Source organism: Arvicola amphibius, chromosome 4 (genome assembly GCF_903992535.2).
Source record: "Arvicola amphibius chromosome 4, mArvAmp1.2, whole genome shotgun sequence".
In the NCBI taxonomy this organism is placed as follows: domain Eukaryota; kingdom Metazoa; phylum Chordata; class Mammalia; order Rodentia; family Cricetidae; genus Arvicola; species Arvicola amphibius.
The window spans coordinates 46,161,868-46,188,589 of record NC_052050.1 but is presented as its reverse complement, the minus strand read 5'-3'; the positions used below and the strand labels follow the sequence as shown (position 1 = coordinate 46,188,589).

Here is a 26,722-nt window from a genome sequence, read left to right as displayed (position 1 = left end):
GACTTTAAACATATACCATGTGTATGCCTGGGACTGGGGTTAGAGCCTCTGGAACTAGTTATAGATGTTTGTGAGGTATCACTTGAGTGCTGGGAACTGAACCTGGGTCCCCTGCAAGAGCAGGCTGTGTTCTTCAGCCCCTCCACTTCTCTGCCAAGGGACATCTAAGGATGACTTGGAGTATCCGTGCCAGCCTCAACTCCTGTTATTAAGCTCCCTAGAGGACAATGGCTTAGGTATTAGGATTAGGTAGGACCCTGTGATGTCCTAGAAAAAGCTGTCTGTCAGAAGTCAGAGAGCAGCGTGTGGCTGGACTGAACACCGAAATAAGAACATAGCAAGGCGGTAATCCTTAAAGTGCCCATAACTGACTGCACCTCCCAAGGCTTTCTCAACACATCAGGATAATTAGGAAGAGCATTAATCTCACAAACCCTGCAGATGGGCTCCTTAGGAAAAGGCAGTTTATTCTGTGTTGTCTTTGGTCTCTGCAACACCTGGTACAATCCAAGCCTTCAAGCTCAGAGTTCAGAAAGGATGGGGCAGTTATGGAAGAACAGGGCCAGGGACCAAAAGAAAAACAACTCTCAATTCTCAGGTACTGGGGTCTAAGGAAGCCTAAAAGCAGGTGACCCAGTCAGAGCCTTGTCAAGTGTCCTCTTTCCCCAAAATCCTCAATCTAAACTGCTTTATTGTGCGGCAATCACTGGGGTGCCGGCCCGTTTGAGCATCGCTCTCCTCTCACGGGCATTCTGGCCTTCTCATGTTTATCAAGGCTACCCGCTCCTCTTTGCTCCAGTAAGGGACAGTTGTCTTTAACTAAGCACGGGAGGAGTGCCACGGTGGAGATTCCAGAATGCTAAGAACAGGAGGGCACGAGACAGCCAGCTGCTAGAGCAAGTGGGGGCAGTTCCGAGACTTTGCTGGCCCTTCACTCTGTAAACTGGTCCAAGAACTTGAGGTAGGCCTGACGCTGGGATGCAGCTGCTGGGATGAAGTGTCCTCCAGAGTGAGTGAGGGTGACAGCACCAAGAAATCGGCTAGCCAACTGCATACTCTCCTGAGAAGGGATGACTCGATCAGTGTCCCCAAAAACATGAAGTGAAGGTAGTGACAAGGGGCTCTGTAGGATGGACTCCTTAAAGCCAAATCCTCGGGGGCAGAACCCTGACACAAGTATGATAAATCGCGGCAAGGGGAAGCGGGGATCGCCTGCCTGACCCAGGGCACAAACAAAAGCTGCTAGTGCAGCCCCCTGGCTGAAGCCAAGAAGTCCATCAAAAGGCCCCAGCGAGTCCAGGGCTTTTGCCACCGTTTCTAGGGCCGCCTCCAAACCCCTGCACGCCGCAGGCTCTTCCAGCGCGGAGAAAACATCTGCTTCCTGTTCGGAAAACCACCAGCCTCGAGGCTGCTCCTCCGGAGCACAGGGCCCTAGAAGCAGATGGGAGAAGAGCAGGGGACCAGGGTTAGAGAGGGTCGGGGAGAAGGGGGAGGGCAAGCTTGGGAGGGACGCGGTAGGGACTGGACACAGATAAAGGAGATCAGAACGCGCAGGCTGGAGCCTGGGTGAGAACCGGGAGGTCCGCTGTGTTGAGGGAACCGGTAAGTTGCGGGGCATTTCCGGAGCAGGCTTGTCTCACCGGAGTATTGCCCGGCGCCCTCGGGAGCTGCTGCCTCGGGGACCGGATGTGGCCCGCTGAGGCACACGAGCTCTGCGCGGCCCCGCAGCGCCTTCCTCAGCGCTCCAGTCTTCTCACGGAAGCCCCGTTCGCTCTGCCGGAAGCCCGCCAGGCACAGCACTCTCAGGGGCTGCCGCGACGCCATCCCGCAGAGCCACCGGAAGCGGGTCTTCCCTGGGCGGAAGTGGAACCTGCGAGGGGCGGGGCCCGAGCCGACAACACCCAGAAGGCGGGCGCTCCGAAGACAAAAAAGGTGGGGTGTAGCCGTAAATACCTGCGGCTGGAGACGCCTCAGGGAGCCGGCGGGGTAGCCTTCCGGTCGGCGCAGCTGCAACCTCCACAGGCCGGGGCTGGAGACGGGCCTTGGGAGCCCTGCTGCACCTGAGGGAGGTGACACAGCCGGGTCTCACTACCGCAACCTCCACCCGGCAACCGTGCATTTCCCCCGGTGTCCTCAGGGCGGCGGCCGTGGCTCACGTCGCTGAGGAGGCAGCCTGAAGCCAAGACTGTGCCTGCGGGATTACAGCTCGCCACCGCTGAGGTCCCCGCCTACCTTTTCCTGCTGACCAAGACCCCGGGGTCCTGGGTCCCGACCGTGATTCACAGTCCAGGGCCCTAATGAGCTGCCGGCATAGAAGTCCATAGGGTAGGGCTGCTGCCAGGAAATGTCCTTCAGGGCCACGGCCGCCTAGGGAAGAAAAACAATGACAGCAATATTTTTTTTTTTGGCCTCTGCATTAGTAAATCTGATCAAAGCCTAAGAAGGGTATTATCTTTCTCAGGATATAGCTACTATTACAGAATATATACTACAAAAAGGAAATGTGAGGTAAGACTCATTTACACAGAGAGTCAGGTGTGGTGACTCTTGCCTCCCAGAAATGCAGTTTTGGCCACCCTGGGTATTAAGACCAATTTGTTTGTTTGTTTCGAGACAGGGTCTCTCTGTATATCGGTCCTGGCTGTCCTGAAACTCGCTCTGTAGATCAGGCTGGCCTTGAACTCACTGAGATTCGCCTGCCTCTGCCTCCCAAGTGTTGGAATTAAAGGTATGTGGTACCACTGCCCGGCAAGCCAGTTCTTAACTATACAAACCAACAAAACTACAAAGCAAGATGGTGGCCCAACCTCGGAACATGCTTACCCTTGCCAGCCGTCCCACAAGCCTCCCTGGACAAAATGTACAAAGTCCACTCCCCAGCAGATTTTTCAAATGTAGTCGTTACCTCGTAGGGTGTCAGCAGTGGCTTGGAAAAGGCTGAACCCCAGTCAATGGAGAGGCGTGGACATGCCACCTGCACCCACCTAAGAAGAGAAGTCAGTAAGACTCAACATGGAGCCTGGTGGTTGTGGCCCATGCCTTTAATCTTAGCACTCGGGAGGCAGAGGCAGGTGACCTCAGTGAGTTTGAGGCCAGCCTGGTCTACAGAGTGAGTTCCAGGGCAGCCAGAGCTGTTTCAGAGAAACCCTGTCTCAAAAAATGGGGGGGGGGGGGGGAGATGCCATGGAGAGCACCTCTCTCTGAGGTACCACACTGAAAAACATGACTATCTGGACCATTTGTAAACAGTATGTATTGATTTTACTGTTGTTAAGAGTACTATATACTGTTGAGACGGTAACTCTAAAGTGCTTGTCTTGTAAGCCAAGGACTTGATCTTAACTCCTAGAACCACTGCATTAAAAAAAGGGGGGGGGTGTGTGTGTCACATACACTTGTACCTCAACACTAGGGAGGCCCAGACAGGTGGATTGCAAGCTCCAGGTCAGTGAGACACCCTGTCTCAGAAAATTTAAGAGAGAGAGAGAGGGTGGACAGCACCTGAAGGTGGACACCAGAGCTCCACATATGCACCAGCTGGGGTGGTAGTGGCACATGTGAGTTCAAGGCCAGCCTGGTCTACAGAGCAAGTTGCAGTATAGCCAGAGAAACCCTATCTCCAAAAAGAGAGAGAGAGAAATCCACCTTAAGTGAATCAAATTCAGGTTATCAGACCTTTACTCCATAAGACCCCTCCCTAAGAGCCTTCTGGGGGTAGTTCTTCTGTGGGCGGTTACCCCCTTAGAACCAAAGTTTGAACACAGTACCCTCACACTCAGCCACCAGACTACCTTGATGGTCAGACAAAGCAGTGGCTCATGGTCAAGGATGGCCCCTGTTAGATAAGTGCTTGATAAATATTAAAATTTCAGGACCAAGCCGGGCGGTGGTGGCGCACGCCTTTAATCCCAGCACTCGGGAGGCAGAGGCAGGCGGATCTCTGTGAGTTCGAGGCCAGCCTGGTCTACAAGAGCTAGTTCCAGGACAGGCTCTAAAAAAGCTGCAGAGAAACCCTGTCTCGAAAAACAAAAAAACAAAAACAAAAACAAACAAAAAAAAACCAAAAAACAAATAAAATTTCAGGACCAAGCCGGGCGGTGGTGGCGCATGCCTTTAATCCCAGCACTCGGGAGGCAGAGGCAGGTGGATCTCTGTGAGTTCGAGGCCAGCCTGATCTACAAGATCTAGCTCCAGGACAGGCTCCAAAGCCACAGAGAAACCCTGTCTTGAAAATAAAAAAGAAAAGAAAAAAAAAATTTCAGGACCATATATGCAATCCCCATTGGCTGTGGTCTTAAGTCAGTGCTGGCAGAACCTAGTTTCTAAGCTCCCTTTAGCTGGTCACCCTACAAAGGCAAGATGAGGGAACTCACACATCCACCTCAGGAAGTAGACTGAGCTTGCTGGGAAAGATCTCAGAGAGCAGAAGCCTCACGAAGGGAAGTCCCAAGTCTTTGAGCAGAGATTCCAAGTGCTGTTGGGAGAAGGGGGCCCAGTTGGAGTCTCCGATGAAGCAGCCAAAGCTAGGTACTTTGGCCTACAGATTTCTCCAGCTACTTTCCTGTCGGTCCCCTCCTCCTGATGCCGAGCCCTCTCACCTCTAGGATCTTAGGACTACCCTGGCGACCCAAAGTTCCCAGAATAAGGCCCCAGGACTTGGCCGAGCGTGCTGCAGCAATGGCTTCCTGGCGAATGGCTTGCATGCGCTGGTGATCATAGTGCTCTCTGGAGAGGACTTTGCTATATGGGTCATACCTGGAAAGGTGGCTAGGATCACTGTGACAGTCAGAGGCATACTGTCTGAGAGACTTCCCGACACAGGATCTAAGCAAGGAATTAAGGAATTTGGCCCCAGGCAGGAATCCACATTGTTACTGAGGAGATCAGCCCCCCCCCCCCCCCCCCCCCCGGCTAGGGCTGGGGGGAGGAAAAGGGTGTTTTAGGAGCTTCGTATGACTACCAGGTTGGCAACAGCAGTTTGGGGTCTAAATTCCAGATGTGCCTCAGCCAGGGATGGCTGCCATTTAGTGAAAGGGGGGTGTGGAATAGCCTATGAGGGCCTCCAGGGCAGGGATTCTCACCCTGCCACAGATGCTCAGCCTTCCCCAGCCCATACCTGTAAGCAGGGACATTGGGGTTGGCAATCATGACAGACTCCAGATGGAAGCGGCCATCTCCAAGATACCTGCAGGGTGGAAAGAGTGTGTAAGTGTGGTATGGGGTAGCGCAGGGTACCCCGGCTTAGAGGTCCAAACGACTGAGTCCTCAGCCACCCGTGCTGCTGAGACAGTCCTCAATTCATGTTAGGGCCTCTCATATTACAGCAAGGAGCTGGACTTAGATGCCTAGAAAACACCTTTAGCTGTGCATTCATTCTTCCAAGAGAAAAGTAAAGGAAGTGGCAAGGCCGACGAAAGGCCACCTGGGCTCAGGAGAGCCTAATTTGAAAGCTAAGGGACAGTTTCTCTTTTATTAAGCTCAACACAGACAGAAGTTATGTTCAAACTAGGCAGTGGTGATGCACGCCTTTAATCCCAGCACAGATACTGATCTCTGTGAGTTCAAGGCCAGCGTGGTGTACAGAGCGAGTTCCCAGAAAGTCAAAGCTACGCGGAGAAATCCTGACTCAGAAAAATAAATAAATAAATAATAGAGAGGGAAGGAAGGAAGGAGAGAGAAAGAAAGAGAGAAAAGCTGGGTGGCGGTGGTCCACCAGGCAGTGTTGTTGCATGCCTCTAAACCCAGCACTCGGAGGCAGAAGAAGGCGGATCTCTGCGTTTGAGGCCAGCTTGGTCTACAGAGTGAGTTCCAGGGCAGTCAGAGCTACATAGGGAAAACCCTATCTCAAATCCAAAGTAAATACTAAAGACATGAAAAATTTTAAGTGTACATTCTATAGGCCGCAGAGGAGTTCGAAGGTACACAAAGGCTACTCTGGGACCAGATCAGCACTGGCCCAGTAGTTATAACAACTGCTATTTCCTGGTCTTCTGATTTGCCAGGTACAATGACTCGTGTCCTTTTTTGCTTGTTTTTTTGTTTGTTATGTTGTTGTTGTTTTGAGACAGGGTTTCTCTGTGTAGCCTGGGCTGTCCTGGAACTAACTCTGTACACCAGGCTGGCCTTGAACTCATGTACCCCCACCGCCCTGCTAGTGCCTCATGCCTTTAATCCCAGAACTTGAGAGGCAGAGGCAGGGGGATCTCTATGAATTTTAGGCTAACCTGGGTGACACAGTGAATTCCAGGATAGTCAAGGCTATACAGTGAGATCCTCTCAAAGAACAAACAAAACCCACTTGCTCAAAGCTACACAGTTTCAAGCAATGCATCTGAGATTTGATACCAGGCTTTCCCACTTGGCTACACTGAACATAACCTCCGAGATACACTCTCTTATAGTACTTTCCTGACACCCGGAGAGTCCAGAGCTTATAAGAGAATTCAGCTGTGCTCTCTCTCTCTCTCTCTCTCTCTCTCTCTCTCTCTCTCTCTCTCTCTCTCTTTCTCCTTCCCCCCCCCCCTCTCTCTCCTCTCTCAGAGACCATACATCCTTCTGAGGCCCGCACTCAGAGTGTCTCCCTCACCACACATCTTGAAGCCCCGGATGATGGGCATCCATTATGTTGGCACACATACATGGGGAATGGCCCTCAGGGAACAGGGCTGCCAGGTCTGACCTGTGGAAGGCCTGCCTATAAGTGAGCTTAAGGGCAGAGTATCCTATTCAGGTGTAGAAAACCTGTGGGACCAGCACCCAAAGCTCTCAGGGGTGGGACTGAGCCACAGTGTCCCACCCACCGCTCTTGCCATTAGCTAGGAAAGGACTCCCCTCCCAACCAGAGTCAGAACCAGAGGAGCTGTCGGCTCGGGAGGCTGGCTGCATTCACACAACATTAAGCATTTCCATTACCTAAAATAATTAGGCGGCAGGAGACACGCTGCTCCTGCTTGTTAGCTGTCCGGATGCTAAATTAATGGGGCTGCAGCCTGGGCGTGCCCATCCATCTTCTCCAATTATATTCCCTCCATTTCTACCCATCCCAATCCCCCCATCAGGTCTTCTGAGTTCCATCTCCACCCTAGGTATAGCCGTCTGGATGGAAGATGGAATACTGGGCAGGTGCAGGTAAACCTGAAGTGTCGTCCCCACCTGGACCCCATCTTGCAAGGTGACCTTGAGCACACAGGTTAGGAGCTTGAGACCCAGCCTCTTTTCCTGCATCAGGAGCCTAAGGCTCCTTCCCTGAGTGGGTTCTGTATGTCTCTGCACACTAGCCTCCATTCCTAACTTACACAACAGCTTCTACTTCCTTGGGTAGTCGAGGGGATGTGCAGCCGAGGATCTCCCCAGGGGACAGGGGCTTGCACTGTGGGACACTGACATGATAATCAGCTTTCAGCTCCTGTGCAGCTGCCTGTATTGACAATGAGGGAAGGGAAATAAGTCACTGGGAGAAATTCAGGACCAGAGGAAGAGGCCAGAGCAGCAGGCACGGGAGCCAGGAGCACCCTGGAGTCCCCTCTCTACCCCCATGGGATGCTGGCAAACTTACCTGCAGAGTTGACACAAACTGAATGGTGCTGACCAGAGCAAGAGAGCTGCCTGGGGTAAAGGTGAGGCGGACCGAGTCCAGAAGGTGGGCTGTATCTATCCGGATATCCACAAAGACATACAACACACGGAAATCTTGAACAGATGTATCCATGGGAACTACAGAGAAGAGTTCAAAACACTGTTCTAAAAGGCAGGAGGAGCAGGGAGCCTGGCCCAGTCCCAGCCTTAAAAATAGCCTGGACATAAAAAAAAAAAAATAGCCTGGACAGTGGCTTCGGCTTGGGGGGATTAGGAGAGAAGGGTGGGTCACAGTCTCCTAGAACTCTTCCTCATCACTTAGCTGGGTACCCAGCCTATTCTACCAAGAGCCTTTCAAACACCTGCATCTGCCAGGTGTGGCAACGCACACCTGCAATCCTAGCAGCTGGGAGGCCAAAACAGAAGGATAGCTGTCAGGTTCCAGGCCTTCCTGAGCTACAGAGTGAGACTGTCTCAAAGAAACAAACAAAAACATGAAACATGCACAGCATGTTTGAGTACTGTCTCAGTGAGACAGCAGCATGATTTCCAAGGCAGCCAAATCCAGAGGAAAGAACCACCCGCAAAGCAGAAAGGCCAAAGTCATCCTGGAAACCAGAAGGGATTCTGGGCTTGCAAGCAGGACAACAGCACATGGCAGAGGTTACCCTGCAGCCTGCCTCCCTGCCAGTACTCTGGTGTCCCAGCCCACCATACCTAGACAGCTGTGGCCATAGTGCACCAGAAAGTCGACTCCCAAGGCCCTTGCAGTAAAGTCATCTACACAGCAAGCCCCATAGGTCACGTCACCCATCACCATCACGTCAGCCTTTGTGAACCTATAGGGGTGGGGTTGAGGAAACCATGGGGCGGTGACACAGAATAAGTCTGGAGACAGTCCTAGCTCTGGAGGTGTCTCAGGACCGAGCTCTTCTTTCCCCACATCTTCTAAGTCCTTGATTTGGCAGCTGCCAACCAAGAGTAGGAGGGGTGCAGCTGCCACCTCCCTCAGCCCTGGCAGCAGCTCCTAGAACAGTTGCTATGTGAGGATGTCTGCAGCACCCTGCCCAGTCCTAGACTGCAAGCAGGACCCCTACCCCACAGAAGTGTGCGCAGAGCCCAACACAGTCCACCCCCCAGACTCTGACTCATCCTACCCAGGCAACAAAAGATCCCCCCACCCTCCCTCACAAGCACTGGCACTGTTGTCTGTGTGGGCATGGATGCATGGCTACGTAACAGCCTCCCCCTGCCCAGACCCCACCAACTCCCCACCCTTAGGCAAGGCCATAAGTGCCCAGGATGGGGAGGACCCATGCACAGCTCCCCCACAGCACATGGTGCTGCCCACACTCCTCATGCATCAGGACGAGTGGGCTCTGGACAGCACATTGTTATGAGATCTGTTGCCAGGCCTGAATCACTGGGGGGCAGGGTGGGGAGGAAAGACCCTGCACCCTAAACTCACCGCTGGAATAGCAGGAGGCTGAGTTCTCCTAGGAGGAGACCACACCTGGACACAGATGCTGGCTCTGTGACTGGGTTCCCCCAGTCTTCCTCTGGGGTGTAGTGGGGGGAAGCTGAACAGCTGCCAATCTGCCCCCCTCCTCCACCCCTTCCCCAAATCAGGCAGTGCACAGAAGCAGATTATTCAGCTCCTTAGAATGCAGCCCAGGCTCTGAGTCAGCCAGAGCACTTAATTTTTTATAGATTAAAATGTATGCAAATTGGCCTGAGCCCCAGAGAGCATCCCCAAGGGGCAAGAGGGTGGGAGCAGGGAAGTGGGTCTGTGGTAGCAGGGAGGGAGAGGGGTGAGGGCAGCAGCAGGGAAGTGGGAGGTTCTCAGCACGAGATGACCTCCCCTTTCTTCATTCCCCTCCCTGCACTCATGCTGGCTCCAGATGGCTGAGCACTGTTCCCCCCACCCCCCAGCAATGGCTCATTGTCATGAAGAAACTTAGAAGAAGGGGGTAGAAGAACCAAATACCTTTCCCTAGGCATCTCTCTTCTCTGCCACCCATGCCTACTCCCAGCCAAACGGAGCCAGAGAAAAAGAGGCACCCTCTTCAACTCCCCAACCTCTCACCCCTCCTCTCTGCCCCCCTTAACAGCAGACCCTCACCCATTTAGGTTCCTCTCAGATGCTACCACCTGCTCTGGCCTAGAAACTAGAATTAACTTCTTTGCCCTTGTCCAGATTATACAGGGGAAGGGAATTTTGTGCTGAGTTTTTCCCTGTGTGTGTATATATTTGCAGGAGGCTTAGGGGCTAGCCAGTGTGGTCCAGAAGAGAAAAATTAGGCCAACAGGCATACCTATATTGGGCAAAGACTCAGTTGGCTCTCTAGTGCCCAAGCCTTACCTTTCCAAGATATCCACAATGGTGCAGGCAAAGAGGAGGAGGCCTTCTGGCATTTGTAAGGCCACTGCAAGACAAAGAAGACATGAAAGCAAAGAGGCCAGAGATGGGACACGGGGACATGGCTGTGTGTGGGCAGGCGACCTCTCCAACCTCACCCCAGCTCCATTCTTTGGGGCCTCACCCTTCTTGGCCTGGGCTTGCTGGATCCTCCAGATGGTCTTCGGGATCTCAAAGTTGTAGTTAGAAGGCAGGGCTTGGACAGCAGTCTGTAGCTGGAGGTTGTTCAGGATCTCAGGGGGGATCTGATTGGCCAGTCGACCCCGAGAGATGCGCCCTAGAACAAACATGAGGCCTGGGTCTGCATCTGCTCTAGACCCTAGGCAACAAGAGCCTCTTAATCTATTAATGCTAAACTGAAGGCCCAGGTTCTACACATAAAGGACGTCCACCCAGCTTTTGCTTCAATTGAATCATCCTACAGACAGAGATAGCCCATACACCAGAGAAAAACTTGCATAATTTACTTCTATGCCCTGAGATCACTAGCATAGAAGTAACCATAAATCATAAACAGGGATGTGGCTCACCCCTCAAGACTAGAAATGGCACCAAGAAGACTGAAAAGCAAAGGAGCGCGAGTCTGGTCACACAGTGCAGTCCCCTTGACTCGGGCCACACTGATTAACTCATGCCTTCATCCCTCTTGTCAGTTAAACGGGGAATAAAGCTGGGTGTGGTGCACACTCGAGACAGGAGGATGGAGGTGTCAAGACCATCAAGGGGGATGCCAAGCCGTGGTGGCGCACGCCTTTAATCCCAGCACTCGGGAGGCAGAGGCAGGTGGATCTCTGTGAGTTTGAGGCCAGCCTGGTCTACAAGAGCTAGTTCCAGGACAGGCTCCAAAGCTACAGAGAAACCCTGTCTCAAAAAACAAAACAAAACAAAACAGAAAACAAACAAACAAAAGAAAACAAAACAAAAAAAGACAAACAAGGGCAACATAAAAGACCTTGTCTCAAAAAAACAAAAACCCATCTCTAAATTTGAGGCTAGCCTGGCCTATACACAACTAGTGCCAAGCCACCCAGAGCAACATAGCGAGACCCAGTCTCAGCAAACAGCAACAACAAAACCCACAAAAATCAAGGGTGAAGAAAAGGTAAAGTGCTTGTCACATAAGCATGAGGACCCTGAGTTCAGATCCCCCAGCACCACCCCCACACACACACATACAAAGCTGATCACAAGAACGCAAAGTCAGGCAGTGGTGGCAGTCAGGATCTCTGTGACTTCAATGCCAGCCTGGTCTACAGAGTGAGTTCCAGAACAAAACAGAGTTACCGAGCTGTCACACAGAGAAACTCTGTCTTGATAAAAAGCTGCTCACAACAGCAGGCCCATGTTTCCAGCGCTGGCCTGTTGGACAGCCAGTCTAGGCAAATCACTGAGCTCCAGGTTCACTGAAGACGGGGTTCTGCAAACAGCTTAGCAGTTGTGAGCACTGGTTACTGACAACAGCTTGAAACTCCAACTCCAGGGGATCCATCACCCATTTCTGGCCTCCCGGGGTCCCTGTGCATGTGTGCATACAGAATACACACACACACACACACACACACACACACAAATAAATCCTTAAAAAAACAAACAGTCAGGCGGTGGTGGCACACGCCTTTAATCCCAGCACTTGGGAGGCAGAGGCAGGCGGATCTCTGTGAGTTTGAGGCCAGCCTGGTCTACAGGAGCTAGTTCCAGGACAGGCTCTAAAACTACAGTGAAACCCTGTCTCAAAAAACCAAAACAAACAAAGAAAACCGAAGGTGGAAGACTGGAAAGATGCCTGCCTCTAAGCCTGAGGACCTGAATTCAATTCCCTGACCCATATGGTGAGAAGAGAACTGACTCCCTTGAGTGATGCTGTGATCTCCACACAATGCTGCTGTACGGCTGTGTGTAGCACACGTGCACACACAATACATACACAACAAACAAATGTTTATTTTATTCTTTTTTTTCTCTGAGATAGGGTCTCTCTGTGTAGTCTTGGCTGTCCTAGAACTCACTCTGTAGACCAGGCTGGCCTCAAACTCAGAAATCTACCTGCCTCTGCTTCCCAAGTGCCAGGATTAAAGGTATACCACCCTGCCTGACTTTAAAAAAATTTTTTTTAATTAAAAAGGTGGAAAGCAAGGCACCTGACACTGACCTCTGGTCTATATACACACGCGCTCGCACACACACACAGGGACCACACAGACCACATACTTGCACACACAATTAAGCTGGGCATGGTACAGAAGGCCTGTAATCCCTGCTACTTAGGCAGGTAGGAAAATCAAAAGTTCATAGCCAGCCTGAGCAACTTAATGAGACTTTGTCTCAAAATGAAAAGTGAAGAGGGTTAGTTGTATAACTCAGGCTGCTTGCTTAGCATGTACAAGGTCCTGGGTCAATCCCCGGTATCTATCTCCTCCCTCCCTCCCTCTCTCTCTCTCTCCCTCTCTCTCTCTCTCCCTCTCTCTCTCTCTCCCTCTCTCTCTCTCTCTCTCTCTCTCTGTAACTTTTTAAATTTGGGTGGTGGCGGTCATGGTTACTCCTTTAGGTTACAATGAAACCCTGTCTCAAAACAGCCACAATTGGTGGCAGAGGGGGCAGCTCAGTCGTTAAGAGCTGCTTTTTTCTAAAGGACCAGTGTTTGAGTCCCAGCACCCTCATTGGGCAGCTCATAACCACTCCGGCTCCAGGGGAATCTGACAGTTTCTTCCTACCTCTTCTGTCACCCACAAAGGTGACACGCATACACATAAGTAAAAGTAAACTTTAAAAAAACCTCTTTTAGATTAAAGGGAAATAAACACCATACATTGACTTGACGAGTTCCCTAGTCTGTATCCCTTATGTTTGTTCAAGGGCAGAAAGAACACACTTTAGTACCATCACAGGACAGATAAAAAGAGTGACCTTACACATTAGGAGGAACATTCTAGCCTGGGCAGAGAGGTATATAAATAAGCCCTTGAACATAAAGAAAATACTGAAGCCAGCAGGATAGCCTAGAGGCCTGTATGCTCCATCCCTAGGCCCCACAGGAAGGGAGAAAACTGACTCCACTAGCTGTCCTTTGACCCCCACAGCACTGTGACACACACATCAAATAAATAAGTAAAATGAACGTGTAAAAAACTAAATTTTAAAAAATATTCCATTTCTGATTTAAAAAAAAAAGACAACTTAGGCTCACTAATAAGGAGTTATCCTGGACATCCTGTTCTCCCCAGCACAGGGTCTTACTAGGAGCCAAACAGTTTGGAGATGTGAAAAGACAAGAAATGAATTTAGTCATCTGTACCTACAGAGCCTGTGTTATATACCAGAACTTCTGCTAGGGTCCCTATGATAGGAGGACCTCCCAGACCTGTCCCCTCATCTCCTGTGGTGGAGGGCTGTGTTGAAGAACTCTATAGCCTGGTAGGCTGGGGCCCTGAGACCACATTTAAATATTACCGCTCTCAGAGCATTCGGTCAGTTGTTTTCACGGCTTTGGACAAACTAGCTTAGACTTGACCGCTTCCCGGCAGAATCTCTTAGACAGGTCCAACTCCCTTACGGTCTTTTTGGACGGGGCACACACGTGCTAACGGCTCCTTTTTCAAAGCTGTCACCTTCTGTGTTCATCAGTGCACCTCGCTCCCCAGTTGAGTAGAGATCCTTAGGCCAGGGTAGTACTTTAGTCCTTACACCTAGCACAGGGCTGGCATTTAGTGGGCGCTGGTTAGTGCCTGGTGAAGGATACCAAGCGCCTCTTCGCATAAATAAAAGCATTCCTTCCGAGTCCACTTGTAAAACGCGACATGCACCCTTCCCTCAGGATCTGTCTTAACTGTCACTCTTCCGGAGTCAGTCTGCCAGCCCGGATTGGGTGTAGTTCCACCTTGAGGATCATAAACTCCCAGGAGGGACAGCTCTTCCCGTCCCGAAGGACTGGGTCCCTGGGTCTCAGGTGATGGGAGTTCAAAACTTCTAACAGCGTGAGACTCTCGGGTCTCAAGGAGAAAGGAGTCACCTTTCGCCCTGTCCCTGACCTGGGGGGGGGGGGGTCCTACCCAAGATGCAAAGCCTTCAGACACAGCGTTGCTGCACCCACCTCTGCCAGGGCCGACTCGGCTTCCTGGCTCCGCTGTCTCGGAAACAACCAGCGCCGCCATCACCCAGGAGCCCACGTGGGGACCAAAAGGCAGTGCTGGAAGAACGCGGAGAACCCAGGCAGCACTATCGACAGCCGAGCGGCAGGCAGTGGGCGGGGACTCTCTCAGGGCGGAGACAAAAGGGAGATGTGGGCGGTGCTACAATGGGCTGCCTTCGGTCCAAAAGGTCTGGACTCTCAGTACTCTCTGGTCCTCTAGTGGTCTCAAGACCACTGCAGTTGCCTTCTGAACGACTTTGTCCCCACGCTCTTCCCTGGCCTGGTTCAAAGCTGTCACTCCCCGATAAGTGTGCCTGAGCGAGTTCTGCCGACCTTCCTATTGCTCCCCATCCTCACCCTCGTTCTTTTTTGTAGTCTGTCAGCTGACATGGACACATTCTCTACCCCAGAGGACGCTGCTGTCCCAAAGAATGGAGCCTTAACGCCTACCAGCCCAGCTCCCAGGCTGAAAATTTGATGTGGATTGCTGTGCGCCCACCATGTGGAGGGTTGATATGGGAGAAGCTGGCACCCAAGGGAGAGCCTGGAAACTATAAAGGCTTTCTTGGAAGGATGGGGCAGCCAGAAACTTCCAATTCCCTAAACCTTCTGGGTCCTGGCAAGCTTTGGCCTGTCTAGGATGTCTTTCAGGCGATAGCCTTTTTCCTGATCGGTGGACAGCACTCCTGGGACCCTAAAGAGAAGACAGAGCTGTCAGTGAGACAGCCTCGACCTTTGTAAAAACAAAGCACCTGCAGGGATGACCCTCAGCAGTCAGCACCACAAAGCCGGGTCACCAGGACTCTGCACCCCTCCCCCACCACTCCCATCCTCCTCTCTCTGCAGTGGTACCATGAGCACAGCTGTCCCTTTAAGACAGCTCTGTGGCCTAAGGCTCCCCTGGAGGCCCTCCCTGCTTGGAAACCCCTAATTAAGGTGCAGAGAGACTTAAAAACAAGCAGTTGGGGACAGGCCTTGCCTGGGAGGGTGTTCAGAGGAGAGATGGCTGAGCAGGCTGGGAGTGAGCAGCCAAGGGAAGGGATGGAAAAGGTCGGTGCCCCTCAGTCTGTGCCACTCTAAGGACAGACTGACTTGGCTCAGAATGTGCTCATTGTGGAACAACAGTCTTTCACCTTGATGAGAGTCCAGCCTGGGCTTCCCATGTCTTCCAGCTTTTCTGGACATCCCCCAACCCCTCAGAGTGCAGGGTCTGAGCTCCAGTAGCCAATTCTGTCCCTTCGACACACCAAAACCTAGACTCCCTGTGGATGGCTTCCTTTCTGGCTTTAGCTTCAATTTCCATGGTGAAAAGATTGTCACCAGTGGCACAGTGGCTTCTCCCCAGCAACTGCCTCATCCCCTGGGGCCTTTACCTGGTCAGAGGTATGCCCATGTCCTAACACTGCTGTATAGCTTCCATCACTCATGAGCAGCCCTGCTCCCATTAGGAAGCCAGGTGATACTGAGGAAAACTGCAGCGTAAAACGAGTGTGTCCCTAAGACCTTGCCGCACAGGACACCATAGCTGCCAGTCAGGGTTGAGGATACTTCCATGTGTCCGTGGGGGTCTCCCTTCCTGGGTTCCTCAGATGTCTGAGTAATTACCGCCTGATGAGAAGGCAGACTCGATGTACCCCTCCCCCATTACAGCACAGCGCCCACCTACAGCCACCCCCATCCCCTGGCTGGACTCCAAGTCAGCATCCAGCCCTCCTGAAACCCAAAAATAACTGCTTCTCACACTCATGCCGCCCAACTTTACCCAATATATTGGAGTTGGTGGGGCAAGGGGGTCATGGGGAGGCGGCATGGGAAGGTGGGAAAGAAATGGCATACCCTCATTCGGGCCCACCCTTTTATCACTGCTTACTGGGTGCTCTTGAGCAAGCTGTTTTGCCTCTCTGGGCCTTAGTTTTATGGATTGCCTCCACAGGTCTCAGCGTCCTAGAGTTCAGTTTGCAGAACTCAGGCGGTGCAGGGCAGAGGAGTTCTGCCGCTGGTGAGGACTATGAGAAGGAAGGCTCTGTGTTCCCAACTCTAGCAGGACCAAGCTGGGTTACTAAATAAGGTTACTTTAGATCTTCAAACATTGTGCCTTCCATCCTTCCCGGGTGCCCTTTTTTCTCAACCTGTTGAACCCAGACCTCAAGGGCACTTTCTCTGAGTCTCCCTCACACCTTATGTTGCTTCCTAGTCAGCCCCTTCCTGTATCTGATAACTTTAGATGCTTTTGAACGTAGCTTGTGGGTCTTCTATCATTTGCTTTTTTTTTTTTTTTTTTTTTTTTTTTGGTTTTTTGAGACAGGGCTTCTCTGTAGCTTTGGAGCCTGTCCTGGAACTAGCTCTTGTAGATCAGGCTGTCGTCGAATTCAGAGATCCACCTGGAGTACTGGGATTAAAGGCGTGCGCCACCACCACTCGGCTCTATCATTTGCTTTGGATTGTCCTGAGGCCCGTGTTCTGAGCTTAAACCTTAGGGTACGGAGTACCTGAGTACCTGAATGATAATAGCCTTGCTTTTGATCTTTCTATCACGCCAAGTTTACTCCACAGAGGAATTCTACTCTCTGTTCAGATGACAGTTGTCAAATCAGCTCCATCTCCACGCCAACTGCCACTCCCATCACAGTGAGCTTCTGAACAACACCCCGCTTGTTTTTCTTCCAGGCTCTACGGTCTCATCTGTTTTATTCTTAAAGACTTAGTAGCTGGGCAGTTGTCATTTAGTCCTATTAGAATATAAACTTCAGGAAGACAAGGACCTTCTCTTTTTCACTGACAGAATTCCCACATAGTGTAATGCATGTGTTCAACTGGGTGACCTGGCTCAGTCTTTTTCCCTCTTTCGGAGTCATTCTCATCTCAGGCCAGTAGGGGGTGCCGGCCTCCACCTAGGATCTCTGCTGGCTTGAGCCTTCCCGGCACTTGGCCCAGAGGGGCCTTTGCAAGACCCGCTTTCCAGGAGATAACCTCCTCCCCGTTAGGAGAATCCTTGCACGGGCGGGGTCTGTGTAGGACCGGTGGGGACCAGCGGCCCTCCAGCCGGAGATAGTACAGCTGAATTCGCATAGTTTCTTATAGGATTTTCAAATGGACCTCCTCGATTGCTTCTTGTCCCGCAAATCTACCCCCGAAGAACAGTGTCTTGGGACTCGGGATGGGGAGACCGCTATTTTACCAAAGCTGTTCTTGGCAGGCAGGGAAGAGTCGTCGAGCCTCGTAGGAGGAAGGGACACCGCTCAGAGGGAGACGGGGCAAGGGTGTTGGACTTGTGATCAGGACTCCGGGAGGGCACACGCTTCCAGCCGCTTCTCTCCATGACCTCCAGTCGCGAAGGGCGAGCAGGCGGGGGCTGGGCTGCGGGTGCGTGCTCGGAGAAGCCTGCGGGGCCGGGGAGGGCGGTTCCAGTGGCCCGACGACCCGCCAAGGACTGGGGCAGGTACTTGGACGGACGCGGGCCGAGGATCATCCCCGGGGGCAGGTGCAGCGAAAACACCTTGGGAGGCGGCGCCGCACGGCTGAGCGCCGCTGCCCTGGGAATAGGACGACGCTCCGCACCGCGAGCTGAGAGCACTTTCATAAATTTTGTATGGGAGGCGCTCCGTGAGCGGGGGCGGGGAGCGGAGAGGGAGGGAGGGAACTGAAGAGCGAGGGAGGGAGGGAGGAGGAAGAGAGGTGGGGGAAGCCAGGGGGAGGAAGGGAGGCGCCCCGCTCGGCGGATCGCTCAGTCCTGCAAACGCGCGCCGGGCGCTTCCCCGGGAGCTAGTCTGTGCGAGTGAGCGCCCTTTTGCAGCAACCACTGCCCGAGGGGGCGGGGAAGAGGGGATTCCGGCCGGCCGGCCAGGGGGCGGCGTCCCCCCCCCTCAAAACCGCCTGCAAAGTGTTTGGGGAGGCACAATCAGGCCGCCTGCTCGGCGGAGCAAGCCACTCGCCCCGGGGCTGAGCGAGCGCACAGGGTTGGTTGGGAGCGGTTGCTAGCGGGCGCCCGTGCCTTGGGCGCCGGGCTTGGGCTCACCATGCTCCTGCGGGACCGGGTCGCCGGGCACAAGCGGATTCCTGGTTTGCCCCCGCCTCGACGCGCTCGGATTAGCTGCAGCTGGCTCCCAGGGATTTGAATCTGGACCCCAGGAAGGAGCGCGCCTAGGCCGACCTCGGAGCGGCGGCCCCCCGGCCAACATGCTTCGCAAAGGTGAGTGGGAACCGTAGGAGCAAGTTGGAGTTGAATGGAACTAGGCAGAGCCTCAAGTCCCCGGAACCGTCGAGCGCCGGGGAAATGGGTCCCGGAAGCAGACCCCCGCTAGCTGGCTGGCTTTTGTCACAGGCACCCGCTGTGCGCCTGCTGCTGGAGCTGAGATTCCGCTGGTGGCCTGTTGCGAAACGGGGTTTGTTCGTGGATCGAGTGGCCAGGCCTCAAGGGTCTGTTTCAAGGGCTCAGAGACCAGAGTAGAAGCCTTTGGTAAAAAGGGAGCTGGCCTCCTGGGACCTTTGCTTTGCCATTATAAAGTTTTGCACTTGCAGGCTCTATCCCCTGCGCGGGCACCTGTCCCTGCTTCTGCTGCTTCAGTACCGGGTACCAGTGCAGCCAACGGTCAGTTACCGTGCGACCCCGGCGCTCACCGCGGGTCCTAACTCGGCATCTTCCTAGCATCCTAGCCTTATCCCCGGGGACAAGCCCTGAGCACTCAGCGACTGAGGGTGGGGAGTGGCAAGCGCCAGAAGTCCGGTTTCTCAAACTTTCCTAATGCCTGGATCAGAGGGACGCGACAGCGAAGGCCAAGCTGGCAGTGCGCGGCCAGAGCCAGGCTCAACTTGACTGGAGCTGTCTCGGCGACCACCTCGCCCAGACTCCCAGGCAGCAGGAGCGCAGCAAAGTTGGCGCGGGTGCCGGGGAAGTCCTGCCGCGCCCCCACGTGGTTGCCGTTCTAGGTGCTGTCCCTCGGGTCCAGAAAGGGCAGGCAGGTGACCACACGTGAGCCCGCGGACCTGTCACCCTCCGCTCCCCGCCTCTGCATGTGTTTCTTTGCTCCGAGGTCCCAGTGGGCTGGCTGTGGCGCCCCTCTGGGACCCCCTTGTCCCTAGCCTGGGCCCGGCGGATGCTGAGCTGCGGTGTTGGCTGCTGGCTGCTCCCGCCCTGCGGGAGCCAGCTGAGGCGGGAGCTCAGGTAGCGGAGGGGCCTGATCCCTGCGCTCCGCGCTCCAGCCTTAATCCGCCCCTGTTTCCATGGCAACAGACCGAGGTGTCGTAAGCACAGGATTCTGACCTCACAGCAGGATGGGGAAGGAGAAAACGGGCAGGGGGAGGTGGTAAAGGTGGGGGAAGCAAAGGCCCTGACGGGCGGACAGAAGCAGATACCCGATGATGGGAGAGAGCCAGATAAGCAGGTCAGACAGGTGGGTGAAGAAGCCACACCTTCCATATGAGCAGAAAGGGTTGAGTGGTGGTCCAGCCTCAGGCAACCGTGGAGGCTTGGTTGCCTCACCGTGTAAGAACAGTCACAAACTTGTGTATGACTTGTGCCCTCCACGTGGTCGGTACAGTATGGAGAGGTAGGACGACACACTGCCTTTCGCTGTGGCGTGGGGCAATTCTCTGCTTTGCTGTTGACACCCCAGTTCCTTTCACTGCAGAAAGACACTGAAAGTCATTTCAGACACTCAGCAGTGCTGGAGTGCTGGCCAGTGTGTCGGCACAGGAAGGTGATCTTACAGAGCTGAAGACAGTGGAGTCTGAAAAGCCTGGGAATAGAGCATGTAGACTCGTTCTAGTGGGGAAGGCTTCCCAAGCAATTTTTAAAAGGCTGCCATGTCTGGGCTGGAGGTCTGTGATGGAGACAATGGGGAAGAACTGACATCTCATTTCCCTTTTGGTCTTTTGTCTTTTGGCAGTTTACAGTTAAGAATGAGCCACAAAGCAGCCCACACACTTTATTTATATGGTTTAGGTGCCCTGGGAGGCTCCAACAGCCTTCAGGAGCTCTCTGGTATCCTTGCTAGCCAGAAGCCCCAGTGCATCCTGGGAGGGGGTTGCTCTCCGGGAGAGGGCACCTTTCCCTGCTCATGAGGTGGCCACTGGAAGCCTGGTAGTCACGTGTGTTTGCTACTTGGGCTGTTTCTCTCTTCCTGCACAGAAGGGGTTGACTAGAGAGATTCCATCAATTGAAGTTCACACCTGGGTTGACTTGAAGGAAACAGAGCAGAGAAGCCCTCGCCAAGGCTGAGTGGGGCGTGGGTGGCCTGGAGCCTGCTCATGGGACACCATGAGAGCAAATGACTTGTTCTGGTGCTTTTCCTGGGCAATTTTCTCATTGGGTCGCTGGTCCGATACCGTGGATTTGTCTCTTCTACACATGTAGAGATGTTCAGATGCCTGTGTGGATTGTAGGTATGTGCCGGAAAGCCAAAGTATGCCTCGGGCTAATGCCAAGGGAGGTGATCATTGAAGTTTCTGTCTGTGGAGTTGTTCCCAAAGGCTCCAAACAGCAAGGTTTACTGGCTGATTTGAGAAGGCGGTTGCCTGGGTGGTGCAGAATCCTACATGGGGTCCTGGACCTGGGTGAACTTAATAGTTTATGGTTTGGAAGAGGGTTTGAAGGAAGGAAATGTATTCTTCCTAGAGGGGGAAGAACAGGCCCTAGACCATGAGAGCCATTGTCCTAGTAAAACTATTTATGTAAGGCCTTTTTGGGGGGTTGGGAGATATCTTTATCTCTTAATAAAGGGACTCCACTGGCTAGCACTGTGTGAACCAGAAACACCCCAGTGGAATCCAGCTGCTGACAGTGCTGGTATCCGAAGACTTCAGCAGCTGCTCATAGTCTATCTACCCTGACAAAACCAGGGGTATAAAAAGCAAGCCTCTGGTCAAGAGAGATGAGAGGCATCAAGGCAAGCAAGGCCCGGAGCAGTCCAGCATTCTCCAGGAAGGAAGGGCAGCCTGCTGGGGGTTTTTGCCATTCCAGAATTGCAACACTTAAGGTCAGGATCTATGGTTTTCATTTTTAGGGCTATAAAAACAGAATGCAAATCAAGAGCCCCTGGGCTAATACAGAGCCCTTTCCTTAAAGTTTTTGTCTTGTTAAGCAAGGAACTAGAGTGCCAAATAGGCTTTGTTAAGTGGCAGTCTAATTAATAATTTAAAATCGTGTAGCTGTCTTTCATTAGAATTTATCTGTACATCAACCACAAAATCAGTCAAACACTCGTTTATAAGTTAATGCCATCCCTAAATAATTCAGCAAGTTCTAGATTAAGGCCTGCAACCCAGTAAGATGCTTTTGTTCTCCTGGTGGTCATGTCTAGATGGGCTGGCCAGATAGCCCAGTAGGCTTCTGCTCTGTGGGAAGAACAGAAGTAGAGGGAGAAAGTAGTTTGGTGCTGTCAGGTGGCTCGTGGATTCCACAGAGGTTCCTTGGTGATGTGAGTCTCCCCGAGGCAGGTGTAAATGGCTCCATTTCTACATCCTTCTGAGAACATGAGGACCCAGAATTGTGACAACATGGATTGTCTTTGCCCCAGTGGAAAGAAAAAAGAACATGGTTCATGGATGGCCAAGACACTCTTTCCTGCAATGGGAAAGATGTGTAGGGGAAATATAAGATCTTTTCTAGAAAGAGCCGAGATAGTTGACTTTTTTAGTCCAAATTCAGCCAGGGAAGTGGAATTTCAGTGTCTCCAACCTTTTTCTATCCCAGTCCAGCCCAGCAGTTCAGCCTGGTGGAGCCATCCTCACCAAATGCTTCTTTATCATCAGCCCCTCAGAAACTGTGCCTCTCCTCAGAGCTCCTGGTCCTTCCCCCAGAAGAGAACATCTAAGAGGAGGTTTTGGGGACACCCAGGCAGATAGGAAAGGCAGAGGAGGTTGCTAAGTAAAGTCGGTGAGGCATGGTCTCATCTGCAAGCAGAAGTAAGGCGCAGGGTTTCTGCTTGTTTTGTATTGTTGTATTGAGACAGGGTCTCTCTGTGTAGCCCTAGCTATTCTGGAGCTCACTATGTATGCCAGGATGGCTTTGAACTCAGAGATCTATTTGCCTTTGCCTCCCAGAGTCCTGGGTTAAAGGCACGTGTGGTACCATGCCGAGCAAGAAGTGAGCTAAGGACAGTGGTGACCTTGGATAAAGTAGGCAGTGTGTTTGACCTGGTTCTTGTCATGAGAGCATGGGGTCCATTCCTTGGTACAGAACCTTTAGATCCATTTTCTATAGGGAAATCATCTAGGACCCAAACTCCCAGGATCGATATGTTCCTTCACTGTAGGAGTGAACCTCCTGGGCTCTGCTCCACGTTCCAGCCTCTAGCCCATCAGAGGGTTCAACACTGCTGTGGAGATCAGGTAGAGAACCATAGCAGATGGGTATAGAGCCAGGAGAGGCTCTTGGCTAAGTCTGACAAGAGGAAGTCTCATTAGGAAAAGGCAGGGAAGGATAGGTATTTGCCCTCTTAACCTGAGCAGAGTTGCCAACAGAAGGGGACCAAATAGGGGGAGCCTGTGGAGTGAATCCACCTCTAAGCTCAAGACACATCTTTGGGATGGGGCCTGAGAAAGGACAGAGCAGTCCCTGCCAATGAACTGAGCCAGAGGGGGCAGGCATCATGAAGGATGTCGAGAACGGGTCCGTTTGGTACCATCTGCAGTGAAGTGGTGGTTAAGGTTAAAGCAGAGAGGAGATGACAGGGAGGGAACAGATGGCCAAGGAAGCAAAATAGCTGGCAAAACGGGAACAGAGCCTCCAGGGACAGCAGAAGGCAGGACCTCAGCACCAAGTGCCGGAAGCAGCCCTTTCCTTGTGTGATGGCCAGGCCACCCTGGGTAGAAGTGAGTCAGGGAGCTAGCTGGGTATGGCAGCATGTGGATATAATCTGGCACCCAGGAGGCTGAGGCAGGAGGATTGAAAGTTAAAGATCAGTATGAACTACACAGTAAAACACACACACACACACACACACACACACACACACACACACCTGCAGATGTGGCTCACTGGTAGAGCATTTATTTAGTACTATGGGTCTATCAGCAGTATGGGAAGGAGAAGTGAAACAGAAAAGGAGTCATGGATAGGGATGAGGGAGGGAGCCTAAGCTAGCGCCCAGGTGCAAGCGCCTTTTTTTTTTTATTTATTATGTATACAACATTCTGCCTCGATGTATGCCTGCACGCCAGAGGAGGGCGCCAGATCTCAGTACAGATGGTTGTGAGCCACCATGTGGTTGCTGGGAATTGAACTCAGGACCTCCGGAAGAACAGCCAGTGCTCTTAACCTCTGAGCCATCTCTCCAGCCCTGCAAGCGCCTTCTTAAATGCCGATGAACAGGGCAAAAAGGCAGGACTAGGTTAGCTCTCATAGAGTGAGGCAAACCACTTTGGATCTTCAGAGCATGCCTGAAGGAGAAACCTTGGAAGGGATTCAGATGCAACCAGGAAATGCACAGCAGGGCATGGGACATTCTTCTGAACTCACTTGGCTCCATTCGTGCCAACCACTGTCCTCCCACTAACAATAACTGTTCATATCGCCTACACCTACTGTGGGCTAAGTGCGTGCCACCATGCCATCTCCACAGTTACCAGCAAGATCCAACTGTGCTTATTCTCACTTTCAAGAAGAGGAAGCTGGGGATGCGGAGATGATTCAGTAGTTAAGAGCGAATACCGCTTTTGCGGAGGACCTGAGTTCAGTTCTCAGCACCATGGACAGCTCACAACCACCTGTGACTCCAGCTTCAGGGTACCCAACACCTTCTGGCCTCTGCAGGCGTTGTGCTCACACACATCCCCACATAGAGACGCGTAATCAAAATAAGAATAAAAAGAAACTGAGGCACAGGCAGATTCATGTCGTCGTCCTTGGGTTTGTGTCTTCCAGCTAACTTCCTGTTACATCTGGCTGTAGTCCAAGCCTCTGCCAAGAGCCCACACTATTTTCTCACCCTCTCAACCCCAAAGCTCCACCATCTCATGTGCCCATCTGTCTTGGTTTCTATGACATTTGTTTTGTGGGGTGCTAATGAGTCATTTGTGTCCTGGTAGTTTCCCCCAGAAAACTCCGTGCCTGGGACCCAGAGTCCTGAACCTCCATCTCCTGTATCTTCTATTTGATGTCCCCCTTGGAGTCTGGATGAACCCATCCCTTCCTCTACTGCTGCTCTGTCTTCTTTATTGCCAACAGACATAGGACAGTTGGCCGGGAGCTCTCAGTCAGCTTCATAGTCTCAAGAAAGGCCCAAGACTGTAGCTTTTGTGGGCCAGTCATACACTCTCAGCCGTCTCCAGTGGCTGCTGTCCCTGGCACCTCTTCCAGGCTAACAGGACTGGCCAACACAGCCACACCCACACTGGTGGCTGGCTAGTCCCTAGAGCAACATGCTGCCCAGGTGATTGGCAGGCTGATTGAGATAAATGCTTCCATCCGTACTGGCTTTTCTCTTTTCTGGTCCAGTCATGGCCTACCAGGCGGGATGACACCTGCAGGACTCAGGGCCGGTTCTGTGTCCTTCCAGCCACAGTAAATAACCACGCAAAGCAAGGCAGAGTCTAGCTGAGTCGGGGTGTGGAAGCGTGAAATCCCACTTCAGAGGGGAGGCTTCCCTCCACTTAGTTGAGGAGGCATCTGATCTAATGGATACAATGGGTGCTCGTGAGCCTGTGATTACTGCTTCATCAGTCAGCAGAGTTTGGAGGCGAAACTGCAAACAAGCCCCTGATATCTGACTCACAAGACTCACTCTGGGGGCTTCTGTGCTAGCACAGCAAGAGGACTGACACGATGCCGTGCGTGTGTGCGTGTGTGTGTGTGTGTGTGTGTGTGTGCGCGCGTGCGCACACACACAAAAACACACCTGGCGAGCATGCAACAGGCTCTCAGAGTGTGTGAGTCCGAGGTCCACTGTTGCAAAGCAGCACACCCCAAGTACACTGGCACAGATGTTAGCACCCACGCTCCTATCCACTAGCATGGCTTGATGCCACGGCGGAATGGTGAGCCGCTCATTTGGGGGCCCCGGGAGTGGGTGGGCCACTGCGGTTGTGTGCCACATGTTGGGGACAAAGCTTGGCGAGTGGGTGTGTGGCTCGCCCTATAAGGGGGTGGGTGGGCACGATTCATCACACGTCTGCCAGGGGACGGGCCACTGCAGCCCCCAGAGACAGAGCCTCTTGGCAGTTCACTGGCTTCTTTCCAGAGAGTGCTAGCATCATGGTGACAATTTGATTAGTCTACAGGAAACAGAGCAAAAGTCTTCCCTGAGTCAGGGGAAAAGCTGGACTCCCAACTCTCCACCCATGGAGGTGTATGAAAGTTACTTCTGCCTCCAGATAATCAGGGCTCTCTCTCGGCTCATGACCAGCTGATTGCAAAGGAGGCCTTTACATAGGCTTATGTAGAGAGATTCATTAGGCCCTAGGGGAAAAATTGGCATTCTTCTTACGATGATTTATTTATAGGGCTATTGGATGATGGGATGTGGAGGCCAAGGTGCCTCCATTAGCGAGAAGCACACAAGGCAGGAAGCCTTGCTCTGCGTTTGACATTTAGTGGGGCGACTCCTACCAGGGAGCTGCTTTTTCTGTTAGAAGGTTTTGCCTTTAATGTTCTATTCATGGACTTGTCTGGGCGGGCTGAGGGAAAGAAGGAACATGTGGGGAGATGGGCCAGAAACTGGCCAGTCTCTGGGGACACAGAGACTGGAGTGGTCACTCAGTGGCCAGTGTGGGGACAGCCTGGGCCGGCAGGACACTGGAGGAGGAGAGGCTCTTGCACTGCGAACTGCTCACCTGCCACCTCTCCTGGGCACATGCTGCACACAACACACTGCGTGTTTGCTTTCCTGTCTCTCTCCCTCTACGAGCTGACTGCAGTACTCTAGCAAACCTGGCTTTGGCCTTGGTGACACCCCTTTTCTTCTAGAAACTGTGGAATCATGGGAAGCACAACCTCATAGTTGGAGTCCTGGAACAGGGTGAAGGTTCATCTCTGTGACTGACTCACTAGGGCCTTGGGCATATCTCTTCCTCCTTGGGCTTCAGGTTACCCACTTCTAATATGGGTCAATTGGTAGTCTTTAAAATAATTTTTTTTTGGTTTTTCGAGACAGGGTTTCTCTGTAGGTTTGGAGCTGTCCTGGAACTAGCTCTTGTAGACCAGGCTGGCCTTGAACTCACAGAGGTCCGCCTGCCTCTGTCTCCTGAGCGCTGCGATTAAATGTGTGCGCCACCATCTCCTGGCCTTCAAAATACTTTTCAGCAGTAGAACAGTGTCTTCAATGCTTTCCAGCGTCAGAGCCAGGAGTATGCATAAGGGTGGAGCCCTGGCCACGGCTAAGGAAAGAGCTCCTGCCTTCCTCCAGTTTAGAGACTTGGCCGCCTCCCTGCTTGCTTCTCCCGTTTAGAGGCTTGTGAATCCCATACAATCCATCCTAGTAAGGTTTTGTACACTGGAAGGTCACTAGTGTGTGGTTTTTTTTTTTTTTTTTTGTTTTGTTTTTTGGTTTTTTTTTTTTTGTTGTTTTTTTTTTTTTTTGTTTTTTTTGGTTTTTTGAGACAGGGTTTCTCTGCAGCTTTAGAGCCTGTCCTGGAGCTAGCTCTTATAGACCAGGCTGGTCTCGAAC

General features: G+C 52.5%; 3 protein-coding genes across 3 annotated transcripts in view; 1 reads left to right on the top strand and 2 right to left on the bottom strand.

Annotated features, from left to right (window-relative positions):
• Positions 1–442: 442 nt before the first annotated feature.
• Positions 443–1,921, bottom strand: Ovca2 (OVCA2 serine hydrolase domain containing). Its single transcript, XM_038326283.1, has 2 exons — positions 1,641–1,921; positions 443–1,431 (listed from the first exon to the last, which is right to left on the bottom strand). Exons 1-2 carry the CDS (start codon positions 1,822–1,824, stop codon positions 932–934), a joined length of 684 nt encoding a protein of 227 aa, XP_038182211.1. The 5' UTR covers positions 1,825–1,921; the 3' UTR covers positions 443–931.
• Positions 1,296–14,201, bottom strand: Dph1 (diphthamide biosynthesis 1). The gene is made up of 13 exons (XM_038326282.1): positions 14,082–14,201; positions 10,119–10,271; positions 9,938–10,001; positions 8,293–8,414; positions 7,556–7,713; positions 7,296–7,417; positions 5,117–5,185; positions 4,599–4,755; positions 4,374–4,474; positions 2,906–2,984; positions 2,233–2,367; positions 1,954–2,060; positions 1,296–1,431 (listed from the first exon to the last, which is right to left on the bottom strand). Exons 1-12 carry the CDS (start codon positions 14,140–14,142, stop codon positions 1,971–1,973), a joined length of 1,311 nt encoding a protein of 436 aa, XP_038182210.1. The 5' UTR covers positions 14,143–14,201; the 3' UTR covers positions 1,296–1,431; positions 1,954–1,970.
• A 3,609-nt stretch (positions 14,202–17,810) lies between these two features.
• The window catches only part of Rtn4rl1 (reticulon 4 receptor like 1), a 76,125-nt gene continuing 67,213 nt past the window's right edge, over positions 17,811–26,722 (top strand). The window contains exon 1 of the mRNA XM_038328201.1: positions 17,811–18,309. Coding sequence (XP_038184129.1) covers positions 18,297–18,309 — 13 coding nt within the window. The 5' untranslated portion in view covers positions 17,811–18,296. The remainder of the gene's footprint in view (positions 18,310–26,722) is intronic.